Source organism: Macaca fascicularis, chromosome 3, assembly GCF_037993035.2.
Source record: "Macaca fascicularis isolate 582-1 chromosome 3, T2T-MFA8v1.1".
In the NCBI taxonomy this organism is placed as follows: domain Eukaryota; kingdom Metazoa; phylum Chordata; class Mammalia; order Primates; family Cercopithecidae; genus Macaca; species Macaca fascicularis.
Window position 1 is genome coordinate 17,377,924 of NC_088377.1, and position 23,910 is coordinate 17,401,833.

At 39.8% G+C, this 23,910-nt stretch overlaps 1 protein-coding gene and 1 long non-coding RNA gene across 13 annotated transcripts in view; one reads left to right on the forward strand and one right to left on the reverse strand.

Annotated features, from left to right (window-relative positions):
- Positions 1–9,304, reverse strand: part of LOC102130963 (uncharacterized) — a 56,051-nt gene extending 46,747 nt beyond the window's left edge. The window contains exon 1 of the long non-coding RNA XR_010585397.2: positions 9,174–9,304. This is a non-coding gene — a long non-coding RNA (uncharacterized lncRNA). The remainder of the gene's footprint in view (positions 1–9,173) is intronic.
- GRIK1 (glutamate ionotropic receptor kainate type subunit 1) overlaps positions 1–23,910 on the forward strand; it is a 406,303-nt gene that overhangs the window by 289,054 nt on the left and 93,339 nt on the right. For all 12 annotated transcript variants that reach the window (XR_012432063.1, XR_012432062.1, XR_012432064.1 and 9 more), the window contains exons 5-7: positions 731–784; positions 4,227–4,400; positions 12,492–12,635. Coding sequence is in view for 7 of the 12 variants with exons in the window: in XM_005548855.4 (XP_005548912.3) it covers positions 731–784; positions 4,227–4,400; positions 12,492–12,635 (372 nt within the window). In the remaining 5 variants the exon portion in view is untranslated. The remainder of the gene's footprint in view (positions 1–730; positions 785–4,226; positions 4,401–12,491; positions 12,636–23,910) is intronic.

Here is a 23,910-nt window from a genome sequence, read left to right on the forward strand (position 1 = left end):
AGTTCTACTCATAATGAGGGTGGCATTATGCTAAGTTGTAAGCTAGGGAGATCAATAAAATACATATTTCTAAGTATGAGATTGCTCAGACACTTAGGCAGTGGGAAAGACAAAAAACCCTGTGCATTATGGACAACTCCAAATACAAAATTTGTTTAGTACAAAAAATTTTTTTTTCTTTTTTTGAGAGGCAGTTTCCCTGTTGTTGCTCAGGCTGGAGTGCAATGGCAAGATCTCGGCTCACTGGAACTTCTGCCTCCTGGGTTCAAATGATTCTCCTCCCTCAGCCTCCTGAGTAGCTGGGATTACAAGCATGCACCATCAAGCCCGGCTAATTTTGTATTTTTAGTAGAGACAGGGTTTCTCTATGATGGTCAGGCTGGTCTCGAACTCCTGACCTCAAGTGATCCACCTGCCTCGGTCTCCCAAAGTGCTGGGATTAGAGGCTTGCGCCAATGCACCTGGCCCAAACTATTTTTAAATTTGATCATCAGACCCATTACTTTGATGTAGGTCAAGCAGTGTGTAATGGAAATAGTGTTGGCTGGAAGTCAGTTGGCCCGCTCCACACCAGCCACTCATTGGCCTCAGGTTTCTGATCTGCTGAGTTTGTGGATTTCTAAAGTCCCTTCCTGTTCTATGTTCCCAAGCATTTGTAGTCACCCTAGAAATTATCCCATTCTTATTGTAATTCTGTTCCTGATTCTTTCCCCTTATTTCTCTTTTGCAGATTCTGTTCATGGGCATGATGACCGAGTACTATCACTACTTTTTCACAACCCTGGTAAGTGCATCTGGGAGAAATGTATTCCACATGGTAGGTCTTCACACAGTTATTTCAGAGTCAGCCTCACCAGTGTCAAAGGCAGGATATCGTCATGGAGACTTGCCTTACTTTCCTAAGAATCCTCTAAATCCAGCAATGCTGAGCAGCAGGCTTCTTTCTTTCTTTCTTTTTTTAACTTGTATCAATGCATGTGCATTCAGAAAGGGATTAAAATGAAAATTCCATTAAATAGAAACTATTAAAGTAAAAACTATTCATAAAAAAGCATCATCTACAATTTTTATATACATTAGAAGGTGCATCCAAGTGTGTCTGGCATTCATTGATTTGATGTGGCTTTCCTGCCTGTGTCCAGTAGATAGCTGGGTTAGCCAGGGGTTACCTGTCAGATGTTTGAAAAACCTTCAAAAAGGGGAGTTTTGGAGATGCTCTGCACAATCAACATTATGCACCATTAAGAAAAATCATGGTCCTAAGCCTTAGAAATCCAAAAGAAACCATAGGACATCTTAAATTTTGAGAGACTATCTGATCATGGAGAATGATTTAGGGTATTTAACACATCAAAACGATGTGATAATTTTCATTCAGTCAATTTCAGAAATCAGTGACAGCCCCCACCTCCCCACCTACACAACCACACACTCCACTTTCTTACATGAGAAGAAAAACAGAATCAAGCTCGTTTTCTAATCTGTAAGAGTGTATCAGCTAAATTCGACCTGGATTCTGGGGGACTCAGTAACAGTACCATTTTAGCAAATTCAAATGCCAAGCTAGTGAGTAGGGGAATCCAAAGAATTTAGAATAAGGATCCGAAGTAGTAAATTCTATTTCTGACTCAACTGTCTCTGAGAGTGCAGAGGACACCATGAAATGAATGCTTTGGGATAGTTGTCAAAATCATTACTGCTACTGAGCATAGGGTGGCAGTGGGTACAGGGTAGAAATTCCTGAACTAAGGTTCGCGTCGTCTTCCCATCTGCCTCTTCCTGCTTCTTGATCGTGTCATCTTTGAGAACAGCTGAGGGAAAACTTGGGAACTGCAAAGTGTCTTACTCTGCTCACAAGTATGGTTCTTCCCATCACCAAGAACACCTGACGGTTACTCAAGGTGACATGGCCATCTGCCTCGGAACTTTCCACCCCCTCCAGGTGTACACACCCTGGAAGAGCTGGTGTGGGAGAAATTTGAGAAGGAATACCAACAATGGAATCTAACAAGGCTAGGAGACCATAGAGGATGAATAAGAGTGCGCTTTTATTCCTCTTCACCCCTAACACTCATTCTGCATGCACAAGGGGATGTAGCAAATTGGATTTTGGATTTCTGACATTCTTTGTTGCATGGAAACCCTAAATTGTAGGACAACCTAATTTTGCACATGTTTAACGTGCTTTATTTTAGCATGTTAAATCTATGTAATATTGATTCTCTCTGGGGGTTCATGTGTATTCTCGAAGTTTCTGTCTTACCTCCTGAGACTGGAGTTAACTGTCTTTCTATCCACTGAGTGTACTAACGGACTCATTTTTTCCTGGGTCTTCTTCTTTAACTTTGCTTCTTTCATCCTTTTCCTCTGATTTTATCTGCATTCTGTCCTGTTGGCTTTTATGTTCTTACCATTCTTGCCCATGAGTATTAATAAAAGTTAAAGAAAAAAAAAGTTACTTAGTGTTAAGGAAAAAAATATATAATGCTTTAAAAGGCAGTATTGTACACCTTTCTGATGCTGATCTAGGAGCACAGAGCTGTGCTTTTATAGTTCTACTGCCTCACCCAAATATATCTTGGGAAAGAGAGAGTTCATCAGAAGAATAAATTTGTATGCATCTTCCGCAAATGCAAATCGCGAAGTGTTTCTGAATCTGCTGCTCTTCAGTACCTGTAATCATCACGAATAATGTCCTGTCTTGCATTGCACTTTCAGAAACCAGTTACATTGTTACGAAACTTTTATGGAAGTATTTTTCCTGTTAAATGTTATTTTGAAAGTTGCGTTTCTTCTGAAATGTGATATATTTTAATGATATATTTTTTAATCTAGTCTTTCCATATAAGAAAAAAGTTGAAATTATTACATAAGCCTGTCTTAAATGTGAATCAATTAAGAAACTTCTGGTTTGCACCCAGCCTCGTCTGTAATAGAAAAATTGTAATAGAAAACACTAGGATGAGTTCAACTTTTTTTTCCTGAAACATTGTCTGAAAGGGAATGGGTTCCCTTATTAAGATGTTCTTGCATCCATGCAGCCTTGTACTCTAACATATCCTCTGAAGAGAATCCTTTGGTTCCTATTCTGAGCCTATGTTCAGTGAACATTCTTCATGCCCTCATTGTGTGAGAGATGAGTTCTTTTCAACAAGCCAGGAGGTGATTTTTTTTCTGCCAGGAGTGATTTTCCTGCCAAACGCATATGCAGTTTTCAAATTTCACCTTTGTGGCAAGACCTGGAACAGCCTGTGGTGCAAGATTTGATGGAGAAGAGTGGGTACTGCCAGTGGTTTATTCTCGTCCTGGTCACATCACCACTCAGAACCTCAGTTTCTTCATATGTAAAATAAAAGCACTGAACCAAATGGGAATAAGTATTTTTTCCAATACCCCAAAGGCTATAAACTGGGAACAGAATTCTTAGCTTTTTAGAATGTCACAGCCTGTGACCAAGGACCTACTAATTATCAACAGCCAAATTCCTCCTCTTGACTTATCCAAACTCTAACAGTATGGCAAAAATAAAACAGAAGAAAATGAAAACTGATGACTGCCCTAGAAGTTTTAGGGCAGCATGTGAATGGAAAACAATGGGAAAGATGTTCTTTTATTGAAATAGTGTGGTATGGCTGCCATTTTGTTTTAATCTATAGCAGCTCCCCTTTATCCAATGGGTCTGTGTTCTAAGACCTCCAATAGATGCCTGAAATCTAGTATGGTGCCAAACCCCATATAGATTATGTTTTTCTTATATATGCATACTTAGGAGAAAGCTTAATTTATAAATTAGGCACAATACTCTTGCAGACTGGGACCATTATGAAGTGTAAGGTTGACTTACCAAAGTACTTCCATACCACAATAGCCGACCTCGTAACTGAGACAGCTATGAAGGGACTGATGAGCAGGTGGCATCTGTAGTATGGAGACTCTGGACAAAGGAATAATTCATGTCCCAGGCAGGACAGCATGGGACAACTCAAGATTTCCTCAAGCTACTCAGAATGGTGTGCAATTTTAAAATTACGAATTGCTTATTTCTGAAGTTTTCCACTTAACATGTTCCAACTGCGGTTGACCGCAGGTAACTGAAACCATGAACCACAAAACCACAGATAAGAAGTATCACTGTATTAGTTGCTGCTACAAGCATTAATTTTCTTTCGCATAAAAACATGGAAATGCTAATTCTTTTCCACTTTATCCTTTTTGATACCATGCAGGACTTATTTGCTTTGGATCTGGAGCTCTATAGGTACAGCGGCGTAAACATGACCGGGTTTCGGCTGCTTAACATTGACAACCCTCACGTGTCGTCCATCATTGAGAAGTGGTCCATGGAGAGGCTGCAGGCCCCACCCAGGCCTGAGACTGGCCTTTTGGATGGCATGATGACAGTAAGTCATTTTCAAATAAAATCACTCACGAGAATATTTGAATTCCTTCGGGGTTAAGATCACACGTGTCTTTAAAATGTTAAAGAAAAGTGTTACAGTGGGTGCCTTGACTTGCAGGAGAGAAGAAGGAGTTTGTTTTTTAGGTAATTTGAAAGGCTGTGACTGGCTACTAGCAAAAACTGCTATTTTTAGCTTCCTGGATGTACTCGCCGCAGATAAAAAAAACTTGACAAGAGTAGCCACCATTATCAGCCCAACCAGTGCCAGGACGAGTTGAAGAGCATTTTATTGTAGGAATGTGGCCGTGGGGAAGGTGGCTGGTTGGGGAAGAGGAGGAACAACGTACCCGTGAGTTTTGCAGAACCGGTTTGTGTTCCTCACTTCTGCCACATTTCAGCAAGCGGAGCCAATGTGGAAAAATGCCGGATCTCCAAACAGTTGGTGTATTCAGCTCTTCCTGTCCTGGATGTGTATAGGCTCACCTCTGCAGAACTGACAGTGTTTAACACCAGCCATGTGTTGCTCTTGAAGCAGATGCCAGACCTGCCTCCTGACAAGTCAGAGATACTCTGCTGAACAGATAAACTGCGAACTGCCTCATCAGAGAGCTTCTCCCTAACATCATTTGTCTCTTGTCAAATGCACCTACCTTCACTTTATTTCTCTAATGAAGCTCCCTGGGTGCTGAAGAAAATAGCAGGAAATCATTTTTTTAAAATGCTTCCTATGTGGGAGCCATCTAAGGGGAAAGATACTGTGGAATGCAGGCAGGTAATAGCATTTTAAATTGGCATAGGATTTTATTATCCATTCCTATCATTGGGAGATGCACTCTCGCTTCTAAGATGCAATTTACCCATCATCTCACAGAGAACTTGGAATTTTTTTCCCCTTTTTCTTATGAAGAACAAATGAAAATGAAGAAATAAATGAATGAATGAAGCGGCTCTGGATGATTCCATGTTCAGGCTCCCTAACTGTTTTTCAAACCTGAAATAACTTTTAAAATATTCAAAGTGAACTGAGAGATAATGATGGAAAGCATCTTGGTACAAACGACCCCTGGGATGATTTGAAACATTTCTTTGAATAGGAGCAAGTAGAGAATATCCAGGGCAATACTAGACTTCTGAAAGGGAGAGGGAACACCAGAGACTGAGGGAGAAGCATGCTAATAGATCGGTTTTTCTCTTACTCCTCTTGGGTTTATAATTTCAGTGAGTTCAAATATGGTTCAAAATCCTCTGCCCACTCTTCCAATGAAGTTTCCATCACAGGATGAGATCTCAAATCATTTTTACCTGTGTTTGGGATATACCACTAAAAGAGTTACAGTTTGAATCTATGTTAACACAGATTGTGGAATTAGGCCAAGCATTAAATATTCATCACAAGTATGGCTTCATTTACAAAGAAAAAAAGTCCGTGTGTTCAGTTACACGGAGCTGACAAAACAGTTCGTTCGTATTGACTGAGATGAGGAAGACTGTTGAACGAAGGAGACAGACCTATGCAATTCATGTGGAATCAGGCCAAGCATGAGGTGATGCTGCCACCCCAGAGCTGCGGCCGGTGTCCTGGGCTAACAGTGATCCCAGGGGCAGGAAGTGTGACAAGGTTGAGTCCCAATGGATGGAAGAGGCCCTGGTCTGCCTGAAGATTTTTACTGTCATCCCAACTAAGAGAGGGGTTTCTAGGCTGTGTTCTTACACTTATTATTATAATAAACTATAAAAAGGAAAGTGGGGATTTACCAGAGCTCACTGAGGTGCTGTAGAAGTGGGTAGAGTAACTATTCAACATATCAGGTAGTGTTGATACTAATTTTTTAAAAAGTGATAGGATGCAGGCACCAGTAGGAGCTGTATCCAACAGTCATGCAGATAATAACTTTGAAATTACGTGAAGGGTAATACTTACTTTCTTTATCCAAAGAGTCTGCTTTGCACTTGACTGTTTTCTTTCTGTTTCTCCTGGATGTGGCTACTTTGGGAATGTGGAAACTGTGTCATGGGAGGTGAAGGGCATTGAAGGGCATGAAAGGACATCCATTTGACCAATAGCTAAGCCAAGAAAGCAAACTTACGACCCCAAGCCCAGGCCCAATGCTAACAAATCTTTGCTGTCAAGTTGCCTCTATTTAAACTCTTTCTTCGCTACCTTAAAGATAAAAAGTCCTTTGGTTTCAATTTCATTGGGTCCAAATAGCAGACCCTGCCCTTCATTTATTCTTGCATGTCAAGCACTTGTTGCCCCCGTGCCTAGAAGCAAACAGTAGCCCCTTCCCTGGTTTTTCTCTCTTTCCTCTTACCTGTTTCTGTTTTCTTCTTAGCCCTTATGATCTGACTTGTTATATTTTGATTTGTTTGTTTAGTACCTTCCCCTACAAGAATAGACACTTCATAAAGGCATCTTTTATGAAAAAGAGGCTTTGTGCTTTTGTGCTCTGCTTTCTCCCCAGCACTAGAAAAGGCCCAGCGCAAAGTACACCTTCAATAAATGTGTATTTAATAAAGAAATTAATGCACTAAATAAATAAGAATTAAGCTTCTACTAAACCTGAAGATGTTAAATGAAAAATATTTAGGCAGCCCTGAAAATAGTCCCATAAAAGTTCAGAGAGTTCCTATAAATAAGATATATGTGAATGTGCATGATTAGTAAAATAGAGATTACTTTAAAATAAGTGTTTTTTAAAAATTAGTCACAGACTGGCCACTCTTAATGTTTAAATAATGCCATTACTACAATAGAATTGTATTCTCTTAAATCATATGCTTCATTCCACTATTATTCAAGGTGAATTTCCCTGTAACTGTTTATAGTCATAGTTTTGTGTGTGGTACATACGTATATGGATGAATATAGGAATTAGAAAAAAGCATAAGGAAAATGCATGTATTTTTTTCCCATTCAATTATCTATTTTTCTCTCTAATATTTTTAACTATTAAGCATTTCTTAGAATTTCATACACTAAAAAATCCTCAAATAATATGATTATATCAAAACATTCATATCTGAAAATAACAGAAGCCAGTCATGCCCATATCCAAAACATCTTGACACCAGACTTAAGAACAATAGAATTAAAGAAAAAAATTTAGTTTAAAAATTAGGTTAAAATTAAGTTAAGAAAATTGTTACTGAGTCAACCGAGTTCAAAAACAGTAAAACTCATTATTAAAAAATATCTTGAGAAAAAAAAGAGTGTTTTATCAACTGAAGTGTTAATTGACAAAATTAACAGAAGTTTGGAGTGAATTTTATAAAATCTACTTTGCTCTCTTTTATAATCTTTAAATTTTTTCTCAGCAATTGGGGTGATTCAACCTTTCAGCTTTTGGATAGACTGGGATAATACAGAATGGTTCATTCTCAAATGGGTTCTTCTCAGTGGACCAAAATTGTGTATGAGTCAACACTGCACAGGAGTCAGGGGAACAACCAAACATTGATCTGACATCTGCCTTTCCAGTTCTTCACATCCACTCACAACATAAAGTTAAGTCAGTAGCTTTATCCTGCTCTCTTGCCTGTAAACATTTCCCTTAATCATGACCCATAGGGAAGATGTCCTAGAGTTCCCACCTTGTACATCCACTTAAGCAATGAAAGAAAATAGGCAGCTGGATTCAGTACAAAAAGCAAAATCTTCCCAGATAATGAAAGCCTAGGGTTAAGTCCTGGCTATGTCTCCTAACTAAGTGACCAGAGCAAGTTATTTAACCTCTCTCAGTTCTCTGCTCATCTGTAAATCTGTACAGTAATGCCTTACAGTGTTACTCTACAGATTAAATTAGATCACATATGTGAAGCCTCTAGTACATAGAATTGAATTCACTTGATACCTGATGTTTTGCCTATTTGTAGTCAATAAAAGAACAAGAGGCTGTGCATGGTGACTCATGCCTGTAATCCCAACACTTTGGGAGGCTGAGCCAGGTGGATCACAAGGTCAGGAGTTCAAGACCAGCCTGGCCAACATGGCAAAACCTTGTCTCTACTAAAAATACAAAAATTATCTGGGTGTGGTGGTGGGTGCCTGTAATCCCAGCTACTCGGGAGGCTGAGGCAGGAGAATCGCTTGAACCAGGGAGGCAGAGGTTGTAGTGAGCTGAGACTGTGCCATTGCACCCCAGCCTGGGCAATAAGATCAAGACTCCATCTCAAAATAAATAAATAAATAAATAAATAAATAAATAAATAAATAAATAAAACAAGAGATATTCTGAAATATCATAGCAGAATCTGCGTGTTTCCAAGAAACACATTCCTTAGCTTGCACATATAGCCCAAGATGGACCCTTATCTGGGACCTGTGTGACCCTGTATGATCAGCCCATTTGATCTCTGAATATTAGGTCTCTCTTCAGCACCCCAAGCTCCTCCTGCTTTTTCCAACAACAATTATGTGCCACGCAGACAGCTAAGTATGAGGACTTTGTAAGGCCACGTGGTGTTGTTAGTCCTCATCTCTAAGATGAGGCGGCATCTCACTGGCGTATGTTGGGAGTCCTCAAGACCATCTTCAGATTTGATGATTTGCTAGCAGGACTCACAGAACTCAGAAAAGCTGTTGTACTCACAATGACAGATTTATAGCAAAAGAAGACAGAGCAAAATCAGCGAAGGAAAAAGTGACAGAGAGTCCACACAGAAAAAGCACCAACTTCCAAGTATCCTCTCCCAACAGAGTTGCATGGACAACACTGAATCCTCAGCAATGATCTATGACAACAAGTAGAAAGTATTGCCAGCCATGGAAACTCACCCAAGCCTTGGGGTCCAGGTTTTTTATTGGGATGATCGGTCACATAGGCATGGAGCTCCCATATAGTTGGCCTTAGTTACTTAGTATCCAGCCTTTCAGGAGATCAAATTGATACAGCATGGCCCAGAGCCCTAGGTCAACAAAAATAGGCATTCATCATAAATCACATTTTTAAAATAAAGTATCTGACATTACCCAGGACCCCAAGAATACAATGATGCTCTTATTGGGGTATTCCAAGGAGTTGAAGGTTATCTCTCAAGAGCCAGTCAAGGGGCTGGTCCTTTCTTTGGAATGTGCAAAGTCTGAGTACCCTAAGCCCAGTGAGTTAATCCTCTACTGCAAATTGTAATAATCAAAACATTGTGTACTGGGGAGAAGTATGCTTTCAATGTGCTTATTTCATGGTTCAGATTGTGGTAAAAAGATTTTCTTAGGGTCATTGAGCAATGTGATTTCATCCAGGCTTTAGATATATATAAAATGTGAACATAAACACATTTGGAAACACAAGAGGAAAATTTGAAACATAAGCCAGTTTCTATTATATTACCTATTACCTAAAATGATGACAGCCATTCAGTAAGCAGGCCTCAAGCACAAAACTGAAAGGGGGAGGAAAATCAGTGGTAGTATATTAGTGCTATAATGTAATTAATGTAAACATTTTCTCCATCTAAGAAAACATTGTATTTCAAGGGGCAGCATATTTGTTAGAATAAATAGTTTTCTTCTTTGGGTTGAAAGGCACAGATTAGACCTATAATTTTGAATCATTTTATTGCCCTTCCCAATATGGAGCCCGCCTTGAGAAAGAATGTCCATCTTTTCTAAACTAAGTTTATGGAAAAATCAGATTATTAGAATTCCAGTCTTTATACTTCTCTGTCAAATTGGTCATTCAGCGAATTAATGAATACAGATACAAATTTTCAAAAAAGTATATCCTATTGATAAAAAAAAGTCCAAGTCATCATAGCATGTGGCTATGGTCATGAGCTGAAATCTGAGTTTGCATCCCAAATTAGAATTCTCATTCCTTCCCTTGATGGCTACAAAATTTTAGGTAAGTTATTCTACCTCTACAAGCCTCAATTTCCCCATCTGCATACCTATTTCAAAAGTTTGATTTCAGTAATTAAAAAAGATGACTTATGTAAAATGCTTATAGTGCCTGGCACATAGTAAATTATCAGTGAATATTAACCTTTATTGAACTATTATTGTGACTATTAAATCATCAGACCAATAACTTGGTTTAGAAGCAGCACAGCTTTATGGTTAAGGGCATATACTCTAGCACCAACTTCATGGGTTTGAATATTGCCTGTCCCTCCATGAGTTTGGGGATCCCATTTAATATCTTTATTTCTTTATCTGTAAAAGAATAAAGGTTATAGTGAAAATTTCATGTTTGCAAGGGATTTAGAACAGCATGCGACATAAGTGCTCGATAAATGTCAGCTATTGTTATTGATTGCATTTCAAAAAGTCTCAATCTGCCAGTAGCTTACTTTCCTCCAATTAAACAGAATTAGTACAGCAAAGTGGTAAAGATCATGGGTGCTAGAATCGCGCATGTGCAGGCTCAAACCCTGGCCATGAAATTGATTAGAGTAGCCTTATACTGGTCAATTTCCATGAGCCTTAGTTTTCTCATCTACAAAGTGGATTGTGTGAGTCTTGGACTGAAATGATCAAAACATTTTTAAGCTTTAGAAATTACTGCCACCACCAATCTAATGTCTGTATGTCAATTACATAAGTATGAATGAAATGTTTTTTCTTAAAACTACATCTTAAAGCCTTGCAATTATACAGTTCTCACAAAAATAAATTTCATTTTAAGGGATTAAGTAATATGAATTTCTTCAGTGAACATGTTTAAACAACTTTCCGTGTCAGGAACCATGTTAGCCACCAAAGCTAACTTAAACTTGAGCAGTTTCTGCCTTCAAAAAACCAATATTCTTATTAAGAAATGGACATAAAGACCTCTGACCATGAATAGATGGAAAATACAATGATAAAGATTGTAGAGAATAATAAGGATTCAAAGTAGAGGTATTCCATGGCCTCAAAGACTGATAAATTTGTGAGATATAGTAACCCCGTCCTTGCTTTCCACCTCCACCAAGACATGAGCAATCAATGCATAGTATATGTTGAATGTATCAACCAATTTTGGAAAACCATATGATAATTTTCATTCCATGACCTAGATTCTAGGTTTAACTCTGAAAATGATTGGCTATGTATATAATCCCTATTACTCTCCAGAAATAATAAGCAGAAGTAATGACATCTCTTGGATTTCTCACTATGATTGTGTGTATGTTGTGTGTGTGTGCACATGTGTGTGTGCATGTGTGTGTGTGTGCCCCTCCACAAATATCCTACCTCGAAGTGAGTTTTCTCACATAATAAATACCTTTATCTCTTCTGCCTATTTTGAAGACTTGTTGAGAATTTCAAATGAGCTAATGTATTTGAAGTTGCAATGAAGCCCTCAAGTGAAATGCAAGGGTATTATAAGATTTTTTTCCCTAAAGAAAACCACAGGGAAGTATATTTTATAAAATGCTGTAAGTATTACGTAAAATTTTGCACGTGACAGGAATTTCATGAGGAAGGGAAGAATGAGATGCCCAGTCCCCTAAAAGGAATGACTGACTGGTTTCAATCTGTCTCAAGAAAGCACGTGCTGGCAAGAGGAGGCATGTTCTGAGCCAGTTGCACGTGTCTGCTCTTCAGAGGGCCTCCCAAAACTTGCTGTTGAGTTTCATTCCATGACTATGACCTTCCTAACTCTAGTAAATGAAAGTGACCAACACCAGTATGCTTATCTGGAAACCACCTGTTAGTGATTGCAGCAGTTTCTTTCTACCAAATATAAACCAGTAAGTAGACAGATAAATAGTTATAGACAAATACTGAGAAACAAATCTGATATTGCAACTTTGAGCTTTAGTAGCTTCTAGCTCAAGTAGTTGATTTTAACACCGTGCTTAACATAGAAGACACTTTGCAAAATATTTGTTCCTTGAATCAAGTCTTCTGTGGCTGATCTGGGGTGCTTTATTATTTTTTTTAAAGAACTTGAAACAAAGCAGAGTTATGACTTCAATTTACTCCGAAGTGTGAGGTATTATTTTTTGAGAAAAATAGCTGTTGGAGAGTGAAAACTACCTAGCTGAACAATAAATGGCCTTCGAGATCAGATAGATAAGAACTATGGAAGCAGAAAGAGTGATTATGCAGGTAAAGGAAGGTAAGCAAAGGTGGAATTGAAGATGTGGTGTGTGTTTTCCTCCACAGACTGAAGCGGCTCTGATGTACGATGCTGTGTACATGGTGGCCATTGCCTCGCACCGGGCATCCCAGCTGACCGTCAGCTCCCTACAGTGCCATCGACATAAGCCATGGCGCCTTGGACCCAGATTTATGAACCTCATCAAAGAGGCAAGTGATGCTCCCTCACAGCCCAGGTGCCCTTCAGCTGAGCACTGTTGGGCTTGCCCATTTGGTATGGTCCTCCCCACATGGTTCTGTTGGCATGATGCCCATAAGAGAGAAGAAGCCATCATCAACCAGTCTGCCCAGATTTCAGTGTCAAAAGTTTGTCCAGAAGGACTATCAGGAATTTCCCATTGTGATGCTGCCAAGTTCAGTGACGCTGCAAGACACCATCACTTCCTCTCCTTCATGCCAGCCATGGCCGTAGCTCCTGCTGGCTCTCCACATATGTCCATAAGAGCATATGGGTGTTTCTTCCATGGTCCACTGAGTCAAGGGGAGGGTTGATCCACTACTGAAGGGTACCAGAGAGAGTTCCAGTATTATCAGTCCACAATCCCAGTGGCTTCCTAAAGCTCAGGTTGTACAGGACTGAGTGGAAGGACCTCTTTATCTTAATTACATAGTGATTGTTTTGTCATTTGTCAGCTAACTAGAAAAGTTTATTCCCATTCAAAACCTACCCAGCACATTAAAAGATTTTCGAGAGTACAGGATATTTGCAGGGATAGATATCTTCACTGATGTCCTGGGATCCTGGACTGTCCTCCACCTTTTCTTTTCTCTGAGGCAGTTTGACTCCTCTTCACAAGGCCCTTTTCTAAGCCCCGGGACTCCTTATTGATATGTATCCTGCATGATTGGCCACTCCACCACACACCTCAGGGTGTGTCTGGACTTGGTGATAAGAAATAAGGCTCTTTGACTTGGCACGGTGATTCATGCCTGTAATCCCAGCACTTTGGGAGGTCAAGGTGGGCAGATCACGAGGTCAGGAGATTGAGACCATCCTGGCTGACACGGTGAAACCCCGTCTCTACTAAACACACACACACACACACACACACACACACAATTAGCCAGGTGTGGTGGCAGGCACCTGTGGTCCCAGCTACTCAGGAGGCTGAGGCAGAAGAATGTCGTGAACCCGGGAGGTGGAGGTTGCAGTGAGCTGAGATCTTACCACTGCACTCCAGCCTGGGGGACAGAGCAAGACTCGTCTCAAAAAAAAAAAAAAAAAAAAAAAAGAAAGAAAGAAAGAAAGAAAGAAAGAAAGAAAAGAAGAAAGAAATAAGGCTCTTTGGAGTAGCTAGGCCTGAGTATGCACAATGCTTCAATATGCTATTCTAATATTTCTCTATGGGATACAGACATGTACTTCTGAAGTGAAGAGTATTTTTTTTCCTTTCTGTACTGGAGAAGGATGGAAACATAGTGGAAGGAAGAGGGAGGGCACGTGAAAATGCCCAGCTAAAAGCAAGGAAAGACACCTGCTTTGGACTCCTGTCTCTGCTGGTCTCTTCCATGCCTGCACACCCTCTCAGGCTGTTCAACACAACGAAAGGCTGACTGATCCATGAGGGTGAGGACCAAGCAGGCGGGATGCATAAGGATTAAGTACCTAGGCTCCAAATCTAGGTTGCTTGCAAGCCCAGGATGAGGGTGCAATTTAAGGAAACATCCATTCTCGGGTGAGAATTCTATACTTGCACAAGATTAAGAGGGAATTATCCCTTAAACTTTGTACCCTGAGCACCTCTCTTACCTTACCCTAGTCTTGGCAGTGACTGCTTGGGTTTAAATCTTAGTTCCACTAACACTGATGAGCAATATAAACCGGGCAAGTCTATTGGTCTGTTTTCATGCTGCTGATAAAGACATACCTGAGACTGGGTAATTTATAAAGAAAAAGAGATTTAATGGACTCACAGTTCCACGTGGCTGAGGAGGCCTCACAATCATGGTGGAAAGTGAAAGCATGTCTGTGTGGTGGCAGGCAAGAGAAAACTTGTGCAGGGAAAATCCCATGTATAAAGCCATCAGATTTCACGAGACTTATTAACTGTCACGAGAACAGCATGGGAAGACTCGCCCCCATGATCCAATTACCTCCCACTGGGTCCCTCCTAAAACGCATGGGAACTGTGGGAGCTATAATTTGAGATAAGATTTGGATGGAGACACAGCCAAACCATATCAGCAAGTTACTTACACTTCTTGTCTCTCAGTTTTCTTATCTGTAAAATGGGAACAGTATCATCTACCTCACAGCATGACTGTAAGGAAAAAGAGTAAGGCAAATGTTTGTGAAGAATAGTTCAGAAACCTAGTAAGCATCTGAAATACTAACTATTCTCTTGCCATTGGAAAGCACCACTAGGAACAGCCTCATTCAGTTTACTGAAGATGATGCCAGGAATTTCAAACTGGCAACAACAACAAAGAAATCACAAATAGGCATGAAACAAAATACCTTTTCTGACAGCTACATAACTCTGCCACACTATGCCTCATAGAAAAACATCACACGACCTCCTTTTCCCTGCAGCAATCATGGTTGTGTCCTGAATTGCCATCCTGATTACCTTGATCTTTAACAAGAAAACAAGCTGGTTTTCTTTTATCTCTTAGAAGTTCAAGGAGAGGCAGAAGTGACATGAAAGCTTGGGATCAAACACTCAAGAGCCCCCAAGGCACCTTATCACTTGTACTTAGGTTGCATAAGAAGGTGAAATTACCAAGCCACATTTAGGCATGTTTAAAGAAATAATGAGCTCCAAGATGAGGGACCACACTGAAAGTAAGAAGGTATTTTATATTCATTCACTCCAAAGAAGCAAATCCCTTATTTTTAATCTCCACAGTTAGGGGTAACAGGAAGGGAGGGGGATATGAATCAGAAACCATTGTCAACATTGTACTCATCCTCTTTTGTCTCCTGAGTCAGGATGTCATACGCTACCTTTGGCAGGGTGTAGGTACCTGCAGAGAAGATGGAATGGGAGTAACTAGAAGCAATGCCTCAGCCTGCTGGAGGACTGGCACTGAGGTAATTCTGAGACAACCTAAACTAAAACATGCAAAAAAGAAAATGCACGTGTTTCTTCAGATGAGTGCATAACTAAACAAAGTTTTGCAAGTATCAGGTTTCATTAGGAAACATGAAATAAGGAACTTGGTCCCCAAATTTCCCCTGCTTCTTTTTTTTTTTTTTTAAGTAATTCTCACTTTGTAAAGAAGTTCCAAAACTAGAGCCAGAAAAAAAAAAAAAAATGAAAAGAAGCAAGTCAGCAGATTGAATTTATGGGGTGAAGATCAAATTCATCACAGGAGGTAAACTTCCTGAGCAGAGGTTGTTGCATGTGCGGTAATTTCTGATAACTCCACACACTGTTGGGAATCAGTAAGCTTTTCAGACACATCTTTCCAGCTCACTATCTTTCAGTGTTTGAGACTGACTAGATAAAGGGGAAGAGTTAAAGAACATTTGAAACATGATAGAGTATGTTATTGTGTTAGATCTCTGAGCATTTGCTAAACAAATGCATACTAGGAGATTATACATTCCCACTCAACAAGCATTACTGAAACTCCACTACATAAGTAATATTACTTGGCATCTTAAGGGATAATATCCTTAAAAAGTAGAAGGCGTGGTTTCTGCCACCTAGTAATGTAAATTCTACATGGCAGAGGATTGACATGTTTCATTAAAGCTTTTTCTTATACCTCAGGATAAAACATACACTCTTCAGCAGGATATACAGGGTGTCTGATGATCTCGTTCCTGATCCCTCTGCCAGCTCTCTCATCTCCTGCCCCATCTGCAGCATCTGCTGAACCTACTGTGGCTCCCTTGAATATGCCATATGCTCCTACCAAATTATTTTGCCTCTGATTGCAATGCCATGCTCTTCTAGGTCATGCTTTATGTCTCGACTCAAGCACTAGCTCATATCTGCAGGGCCCTGACTCACAGATGTAGACTCTGTACCTTCATTACAACTGTGGGTATGCTATCGTGTTTGTTTCCATGTCTATCTCCAAGCTATGTGTTTTCAGTCTTAATTCCCTAGCTCTTGCACAATGCTGGGCATAGAATGAGCACCCAATAAATACATGCCAAACCAGTGAATGGTTGATGAATGAATGAATGAATGAATGAGCAAAGGAACTGAAGAACACACACTTACAATCTATAAGCATGTGCAGTGCTTTAGGATACACTCTGTTCATAAAAATCATATCCAGAAACAATTCAATAAGACAGAGTCAGGGGCTGGACTAGATCTGTCCACCAGGGCCGTAGGTTTTGATAGGAGAGTGAGGCAGGGTTTTAAGGAAAGACCAACCTATTTAACTCTGGTGCTGGGAACACAGATTCTGAGATTTCATCATACTTTGCCATCAGTGTGAACTTAGTCAAGTCATTTAGCTTGTTTCTCACTCCTTCCTCCTATAACGTGGGGAATAAAATGTGCACATCATATGTTTGTAGGGATTACATATTTCACATGTACAGCCTAGTAAAATATTTGTCATGTAGTGGTTGCTTAATGAAGGATAGCTACCATCAAATGAAAGGTTCTGTTAAAAAATCAAAAACATTTTTCCATTTTCAAGAAAAGGAAGTATATTGGAATAAGATTGCAGTTAGATTAATACCTTTTCTTGAAATGAATTTACAGAAAAAAATGTACATGTATAATTAAGTTCACTGTATCCTCCTTTAAACTAGTTTTATCTGCTTGTTTTCTCATAAATGAGTTACATAAACCTTTGACATATTTATGTGTTTTTAATATTCTAATATCACAAAGTAGCCTTTTGTTTCTGTATTGCACTTTAGAGGTAATTGTTATTTTTCCACCTCTTTGTACAACTGATATGGTCTGGCTTTGTGTCCCCACTCAAACCTCATCTTGAATTGTAATCCTCACGTGTGGAGTGGTGGACCCATAAATCCCCAAGTGTTGAAGGAGGGCAGTGATTGGATCATGGGGGCGGTTTCCCCCATGCTGTTCTTGTGAAAGTGGCTGAGTTCTCAAGAGATCTGATGGTTTTATAAGGGGGTCTTCCCCTTTTGCTTTCTCCTCTCTCTCCTGCTGCCCTGTAAGACATACCTACTTCCCCTTCTGCCATGATTCTAAGTTTCCTGAGGCCTCCCCAGCCATGCAGAACTGTGAGTCAACTAAACCTCTTTCCTTTATTAAAAAAAAGTGTCTACCACGTAAGGTACTGGTCAGGAGAAATGAGGTAATACCTAGGAAACATTAAGTATATTGCCAAACATATAAGCACTGCGTGTTTGCTATTACTGTTATTCGTGTCATCATTATTATTATTGGAATCTAGGATAAAGCAGCAGTTGTTTGCAAAATGGAAGACAGTATCTAGTGGTGGAAAACTGGAAGTTCCATGGAGACAGGCATGCAGCATGCAGTAGGCCAACTTCAATGAAGCCAGGGAATGAGGACTTTCAATCATAGACCACACATATGATTGTTCAAGAAAGGTGAAAAGACATTAGGCAAAAATTAACCAGGCTGAGTGTCTTAGTTCATTTGGGCTGCTGTGACAAAATACCATAAACAGCAGAAACTTACTAGTCATAGTTCTGCAGACTGGGAAGTTCACTATCAAGGTGCTAGCAGAATCCATTGTCTGGTGAAGGCTGGCTTCCTAGTTCATAGACAGCTGTCTTTCACTTGTTCTCACATGTTGAAAGGGGCAAGGAATCTCTCAAGGGCCTCTTTTATAAGGGCACTAATGCCATCCATTCACCTCTCAAAGGCCCCACCTCCTATTACCATTGTCTTGAGGGTTAGAAGTTCAGCACATGAATTTTGGGGGTAAACAAGCATTTGAACTACAGCAGGAGCTACCAGGATACCGTAGCAAGTTGCTTCTCAGGTCAGTCTGGGAAATGGTAGCTGAATGTAGGAGCTGAGGAAGCCAAGAATTACGCTGTGTCCAGATTAGGTTCCAGCTGGATATAGGGCAATCAGTGGAGCAGCTGTGGTAGCAGCAAGCACGGAAGCATCTGGAAAGAAGGTTTCTAATCAGGGGTGCTGGGAAGAGCAGTGAACAGAGTACAGAACCGGGAATCAGAGATCTTAGGTTACGTCAGCTGTTCTTAATTATTTTCTGGGTCACATGCTTCTAGTAAAACTGACTTAAATGTAGATCCATTGTCCCCCAAAATGCAAACACATTTGTCTATAATCTCAGGGGCCTTAAAGACACCCTGGCTTCCCTAAAACCCATATTTAAGTGCCTGAATTGAGTTTTAGAGTAGAATTTGGTTGAAAAGGCATTGCTGTATAGTGAATGGCAAATGTGTAAATGAAGCATAAGGAATCCTGTTGGGCCCAGATGGAGTGATCCTATGTGGAAGCAGTGAAAAATATGCTTAAGTAAATGTGGAAAGACAATTGGAAGTTGTCTGCTAAAGTTCAAATTTGATTGATAATTGATAGAAAGCCACTGTTTTTGAGGTTTCAGATAGTTTATCTTGGTAGCTATATATAGTTTCAGATAGTTTATCTTGGTAGCTATATATAGGTATGATTGAAACAGGTAAACCAAAAAAGATTAATGAGGAAGGAATTGCAGACATCTTGGTTTAGAAGTGATCACCATTCATAAAGAGCTGAAAGGAAAAGGGATTTGTTCAAGAGAAATATGCAAGTGTTTCTTTGAGTACAACCCTAACTTTTCTCTTAAATTTAAATTCATCCAGTCATCTCCCTGCTGGAAATTTCCACTTGGTGGTTCTGCTGCCACCTCCATCAACAAATTCTCCATCAGGATATATTATTTTTTGACTGTTAAATCTATTATTGTTAAAACAGCTCCACTGTCAGTTAATGACAATGCAACTGGTATATCAAACAAACACAACTAGTGAAACAGCAAAGTCAATTCTATTTTTAATCTTCTCTCCTACTTAAAATTATTCAGTAGAATAATCTGGGCAAATCTCATGACTTTTTTTGTTGACTTAAGGTAATGACAGTCCTAGAGCTTCCTTATGGTGAAGCACAGCCTCAACTTCATGATTAGAATATCTAGTCTAAGATATTAATCAAAAATCCAAGTTGATTTAACATCAAATACCTCCCCTCTCTGAGCTTGATCCTTCTGGAAGACTGGTGGCATGACAGAGGGGGCATGAATACTTTCTCCTCTTTCTCCTTTCCCTGCTTACTTCCTCCCAACTCCCTTGGCTGTTGTGCCTTCTACTAGGCTCAAAAATAAATAGGACAGATCTCGCTGGGCTGGGCTGCTCTGTGCTTTCTGGGCTTAGCAGACAGTATAAGATGGTGTCCCTGGTAGGCCTGGGAGATTTCTGAAGCTAATTCTTTTTCTTGAAGCATTTCCTTTTGAGTCTGTGAGTTCCTATTTGACCGTCTCTTCTGAAGTTTCTTTGACTCACTGGATGATGGATTCCTATTTCAGTGGAAGCTTGCACTGTTTCCTCAGCCTCTTGACACCCAGGGGTACACCTCATGCTTTCTCTGCTGAAGCCTCCTGACCCCTTCGGACAGTCCCATTGACTATCTAAACCCAAGACATTCCCACAAAGTCTGCTGGATTTAAATCTGGCACACAGGAAACACTCCTTTATTCCTTTCTTGGAAATTCTGGGGTTGTCTCTAATCCCAGTGCAAGCAACTTCTCCCTGTCAGCCAGAAAAGCAATTGGTCAACTCTGGTCAGCACTCTTTTGTCACTTGGGAGTCACATCACAGTCTGTAGTCCACTTTGCCTTTCTCACGTTTAGATCAGCCATTGGTCTTCTGCATCTTCAGCTGCAGTGAACCTATTTCAGACTTCTCTTGGGTGACCCCCAGAAGCTCTATTAACCAGGAGTGGTGTTAGAAAGTGGCATCCCAAAGACAAGACTGGGCAGTGTGGACACACAGAGAGACAATAGCTGTCCCCAGAGAAATCTCTTTAGCAATCACCTGTACCACTCTCGTGACCTCTTTTATATATGCTTGATTTCGTAGTTGGACCCACAAGATCTAGAACCATCTCTGGAGAACACTTCCTTTATACTTAATGTATTGGGAACACTGAGGGGTGTCTGTCTCCCACTCTGGCATCCTGATATCCATTTTACTAGTACCTGAGTGGAAACATTACAGTAATATGGAGCCTGCCATTCACATCATAGCTCTACAGGTTACCTAAGACCTCATTCCCTTAGTATACTCATCTGATTAACTAAGTCCTGTCAACTGACTGAGATATTTTTTCTCAACCTCTTTGCCCACTGCCCTCATCATTTTTCACCTGGACTATTGAAATAGCCTCTAACTAGGCTCTGTATCTTTAATCTCAGCCCTTTTGTAACTATTGTCCACATATAAACAAAGCGACATACATAAATGCACAGCAGGTATTCTACCCTTTACAAACACAAACCTGCTCATAGCTTCCTGTGTCCACATCCAGTTCCATATAGAGTGGAGACAGTGGCTTTTTGTTTTCCTGACTAAACCTGCCTAATAACACCCTTTTTGTCATATAACTTTCAGCCTGCTTGCAAAGCCCTACCTCCCATTTTTCACTTAGACCAACTCTTACTCAGAATTTCTTGTCTCTAGCAAGCCTTTCCTGAACCTCTGCTGGAGGGTGCATCCTCCTTTCAACTCCGTAGCTCTGGCATATCTTTATGTTAGCACTTAACATGCTTCACTCGGGCACTGTAAGATCTTTCCGTGGGACAGAAAGTCAATTTATCTTTGTGTCCTCAGAGCACTGTGCCTGCACATGGCAGGCATTTAAAAGATGCTTATTGAACTGAAGCCAGAAAGTTACATTCTAGCAAATTCTTAATAAATTTTGCTAAACTAATACTCAATTTTAAACTATATAAATAGTTCCTAATTGATCTGCTCCAAAATAAATTTACTGCATAAGACTGAAAAATTATTTCTAAATGTCAATGCTTATGGGATGTCACTGAGAGATATATGAAATACGGGCAGTTTTCTGCCACTGCTTTGCTACAAAAAATGTAATTTACTGGTTCTATTTTGATGAAATGGAGATTATACATTTGACTATAAAAACCTAATATTTGAATTCAGCTTTTAAAAGTCAAAGAGTAAAAGATAAAATTATTCATTTAGGCACCTATATGTGCTTCATATTTGTTTTTATTTTTACTTAGTAGGTCACTATGGAGTGGGGTCTTTGGTTGGTTGGTTGGTTGGTTGGTTGTATGGGATCTGGGTAAAAATTTACAGTATTGAAAATAAAAAAAAGTCCCTGGAGAAACGTAAGCTCTGACATATTTTTATCCCACTGCGTCTTCACTGAGTAACACTTCCCATTATTGCATGCCATTTGATCTTCATTGCCAGGACAAGCTGTTTCTTAGTTTAATTAGATGACTTTGGATCTGGCAGCAACCTCAGTCACATTTCTACTCTTTAGAAAAACTTCCATTTATATGTCTCATTCTGCACCTCTTGAAAGTTACCTGCATTCTGACTCTTCATTCTTCAGCATCCCTAGCTAGTCTTCACTGTGTAAAAGAAAGCCGTCTATCCCAGTAGCCCCTCACATTTAGGATATGTGGACCTAAGAAAGAGTGGGTTTTCAGGTCCTTCCCTCAATTCCCTGTACAACTCTGGATGGATAAAATAGATTAGTTTCTAAAGGTTCACAATTTACATTTTTACATTTTTTACCAATCATATGTATTTGTCTTTTGTATAAACATCTTTGTTTGTATTATAATAGCACAGCACCTGAGACTGGATAATTTATAAAGAACATAAATAAATAAATAAATTGTATTTATTTATTTTTGAGACGGAGTCTCGCTCTATTGCCAGCCAAGAGTGCGGTGGTGCGATCTCGGTTCACTGCAACTTCTGCCTCCCAGGTTCAAGCGATTCTCCTGCCTCAGCCTCTGAGTAGCTGGGACTACAGTCGTGTGCCACCACGCCTGGCAACTTTTTGCATTTTTCGTAGAGACAGGGTTTCACCATGCTGGCCAGGATGATCTCAATCTCTCGACTTCATGATCTGCCCGCCTCAACCTCCCAAAGTGTTGGGATTACAGGCGTAAGCCACTGTGCCTGGCCAGAAATTTATTTCTTACAGTTCTGGAGACTGAGAAGTCCCAGATAAAGGTACCAGCATCCAGTCTCTGGCAAGGGCTTTCTCGCTGTGTTTCCATGTGGTGGAAAAGCAAAATGGCAAAAAGGACCTAGCTAATTCCCTCCAGCCCTTTGTAAGTTTCCTAACCCCCATTTATTAGGGCTCCAGCTTCATGACTTAATCCTTTCCTAAAGGCCGCACATCTTAATACTGTGGCATTGGAGATTAAGTTTCTACATGAATTTTCAAGGAGACAAAAGCCTTTGAACCATAGCAATAACTAAAGCACTAAGACGCCTATTCCTGAAATATTCAATCAGTGGCTAGGTGAACAATCTCCAACAAGAAATGTTGCAAGGGAGTGTTGGCCTCGAATGAAGGATTCTGCGAAACTCTTCTTAGTTTACATGATTCTAAATAACATTGATATTCATAAGATAGCATCAGGGACTCATGTCAATTATCCTTGTTTTCCCATTCAACTACTAATGTCCTGGTTCTACCCCACATTGATTAAAGAATTTGCTTTCTGTACCAGTCTGTGATATATGTGTGCCTGTATGTTTGCGCAGTTGCACACATGTTTAATTTACTTAGATGAATATCATTTTACACATATACATGTTTATGGAAGGAGGTGAAGATATATGTGTTTTGTGAGACTATGTGTGCGTGTGTGTATTTGTGTCTGTATCTATTTCTTTGACAATTTGCTTTTCCAATTATCTCAAGTTTTGAATTATATCTAAGTTGGTACATATTTATTATTTATCCAGTTCATTCATTTTTCACCAAAATCTAGTATTCTATAATTAATCCATTCCAAAAGTATTTACTGAATACCTAGTATGTGGCAGATACTCTTTTAGACACCAAGAATGCAATCATGAGCAAAGAAAAGTCCTCACTCTCAAGAAACTTATACTCTAGTCAGGGAAATCAGACAAGGATCATTGAAAAAAAAAAGCTCAGAAGAGGGAAGGGCATACCATATAATGCCCTTAAGAGAGAAATGGGCATTGCTATATTATAAAACTTCTCACAAATAACATGGGACTTGAATAAATCTCTGAAAGAAAATAGGGAGCAAAGCATGCAAATATTAAGAGGATAAAAGATCCAAGTAGAGGGAATAACTTGCGCATTGAATACACATCAGCGTACTTGTCCAATCCCTTCTGCATGGATATTTTGGCTGCCTCTTTCTTTTATCCACACAGTCACACAATGCTGTGTTGAACATTTAAGTAATAGGCTCTCATGCACAAATCCAAAATTTGCTCTAGAGAAGCACTGCTGCATTGTCCAATAAAAACGTA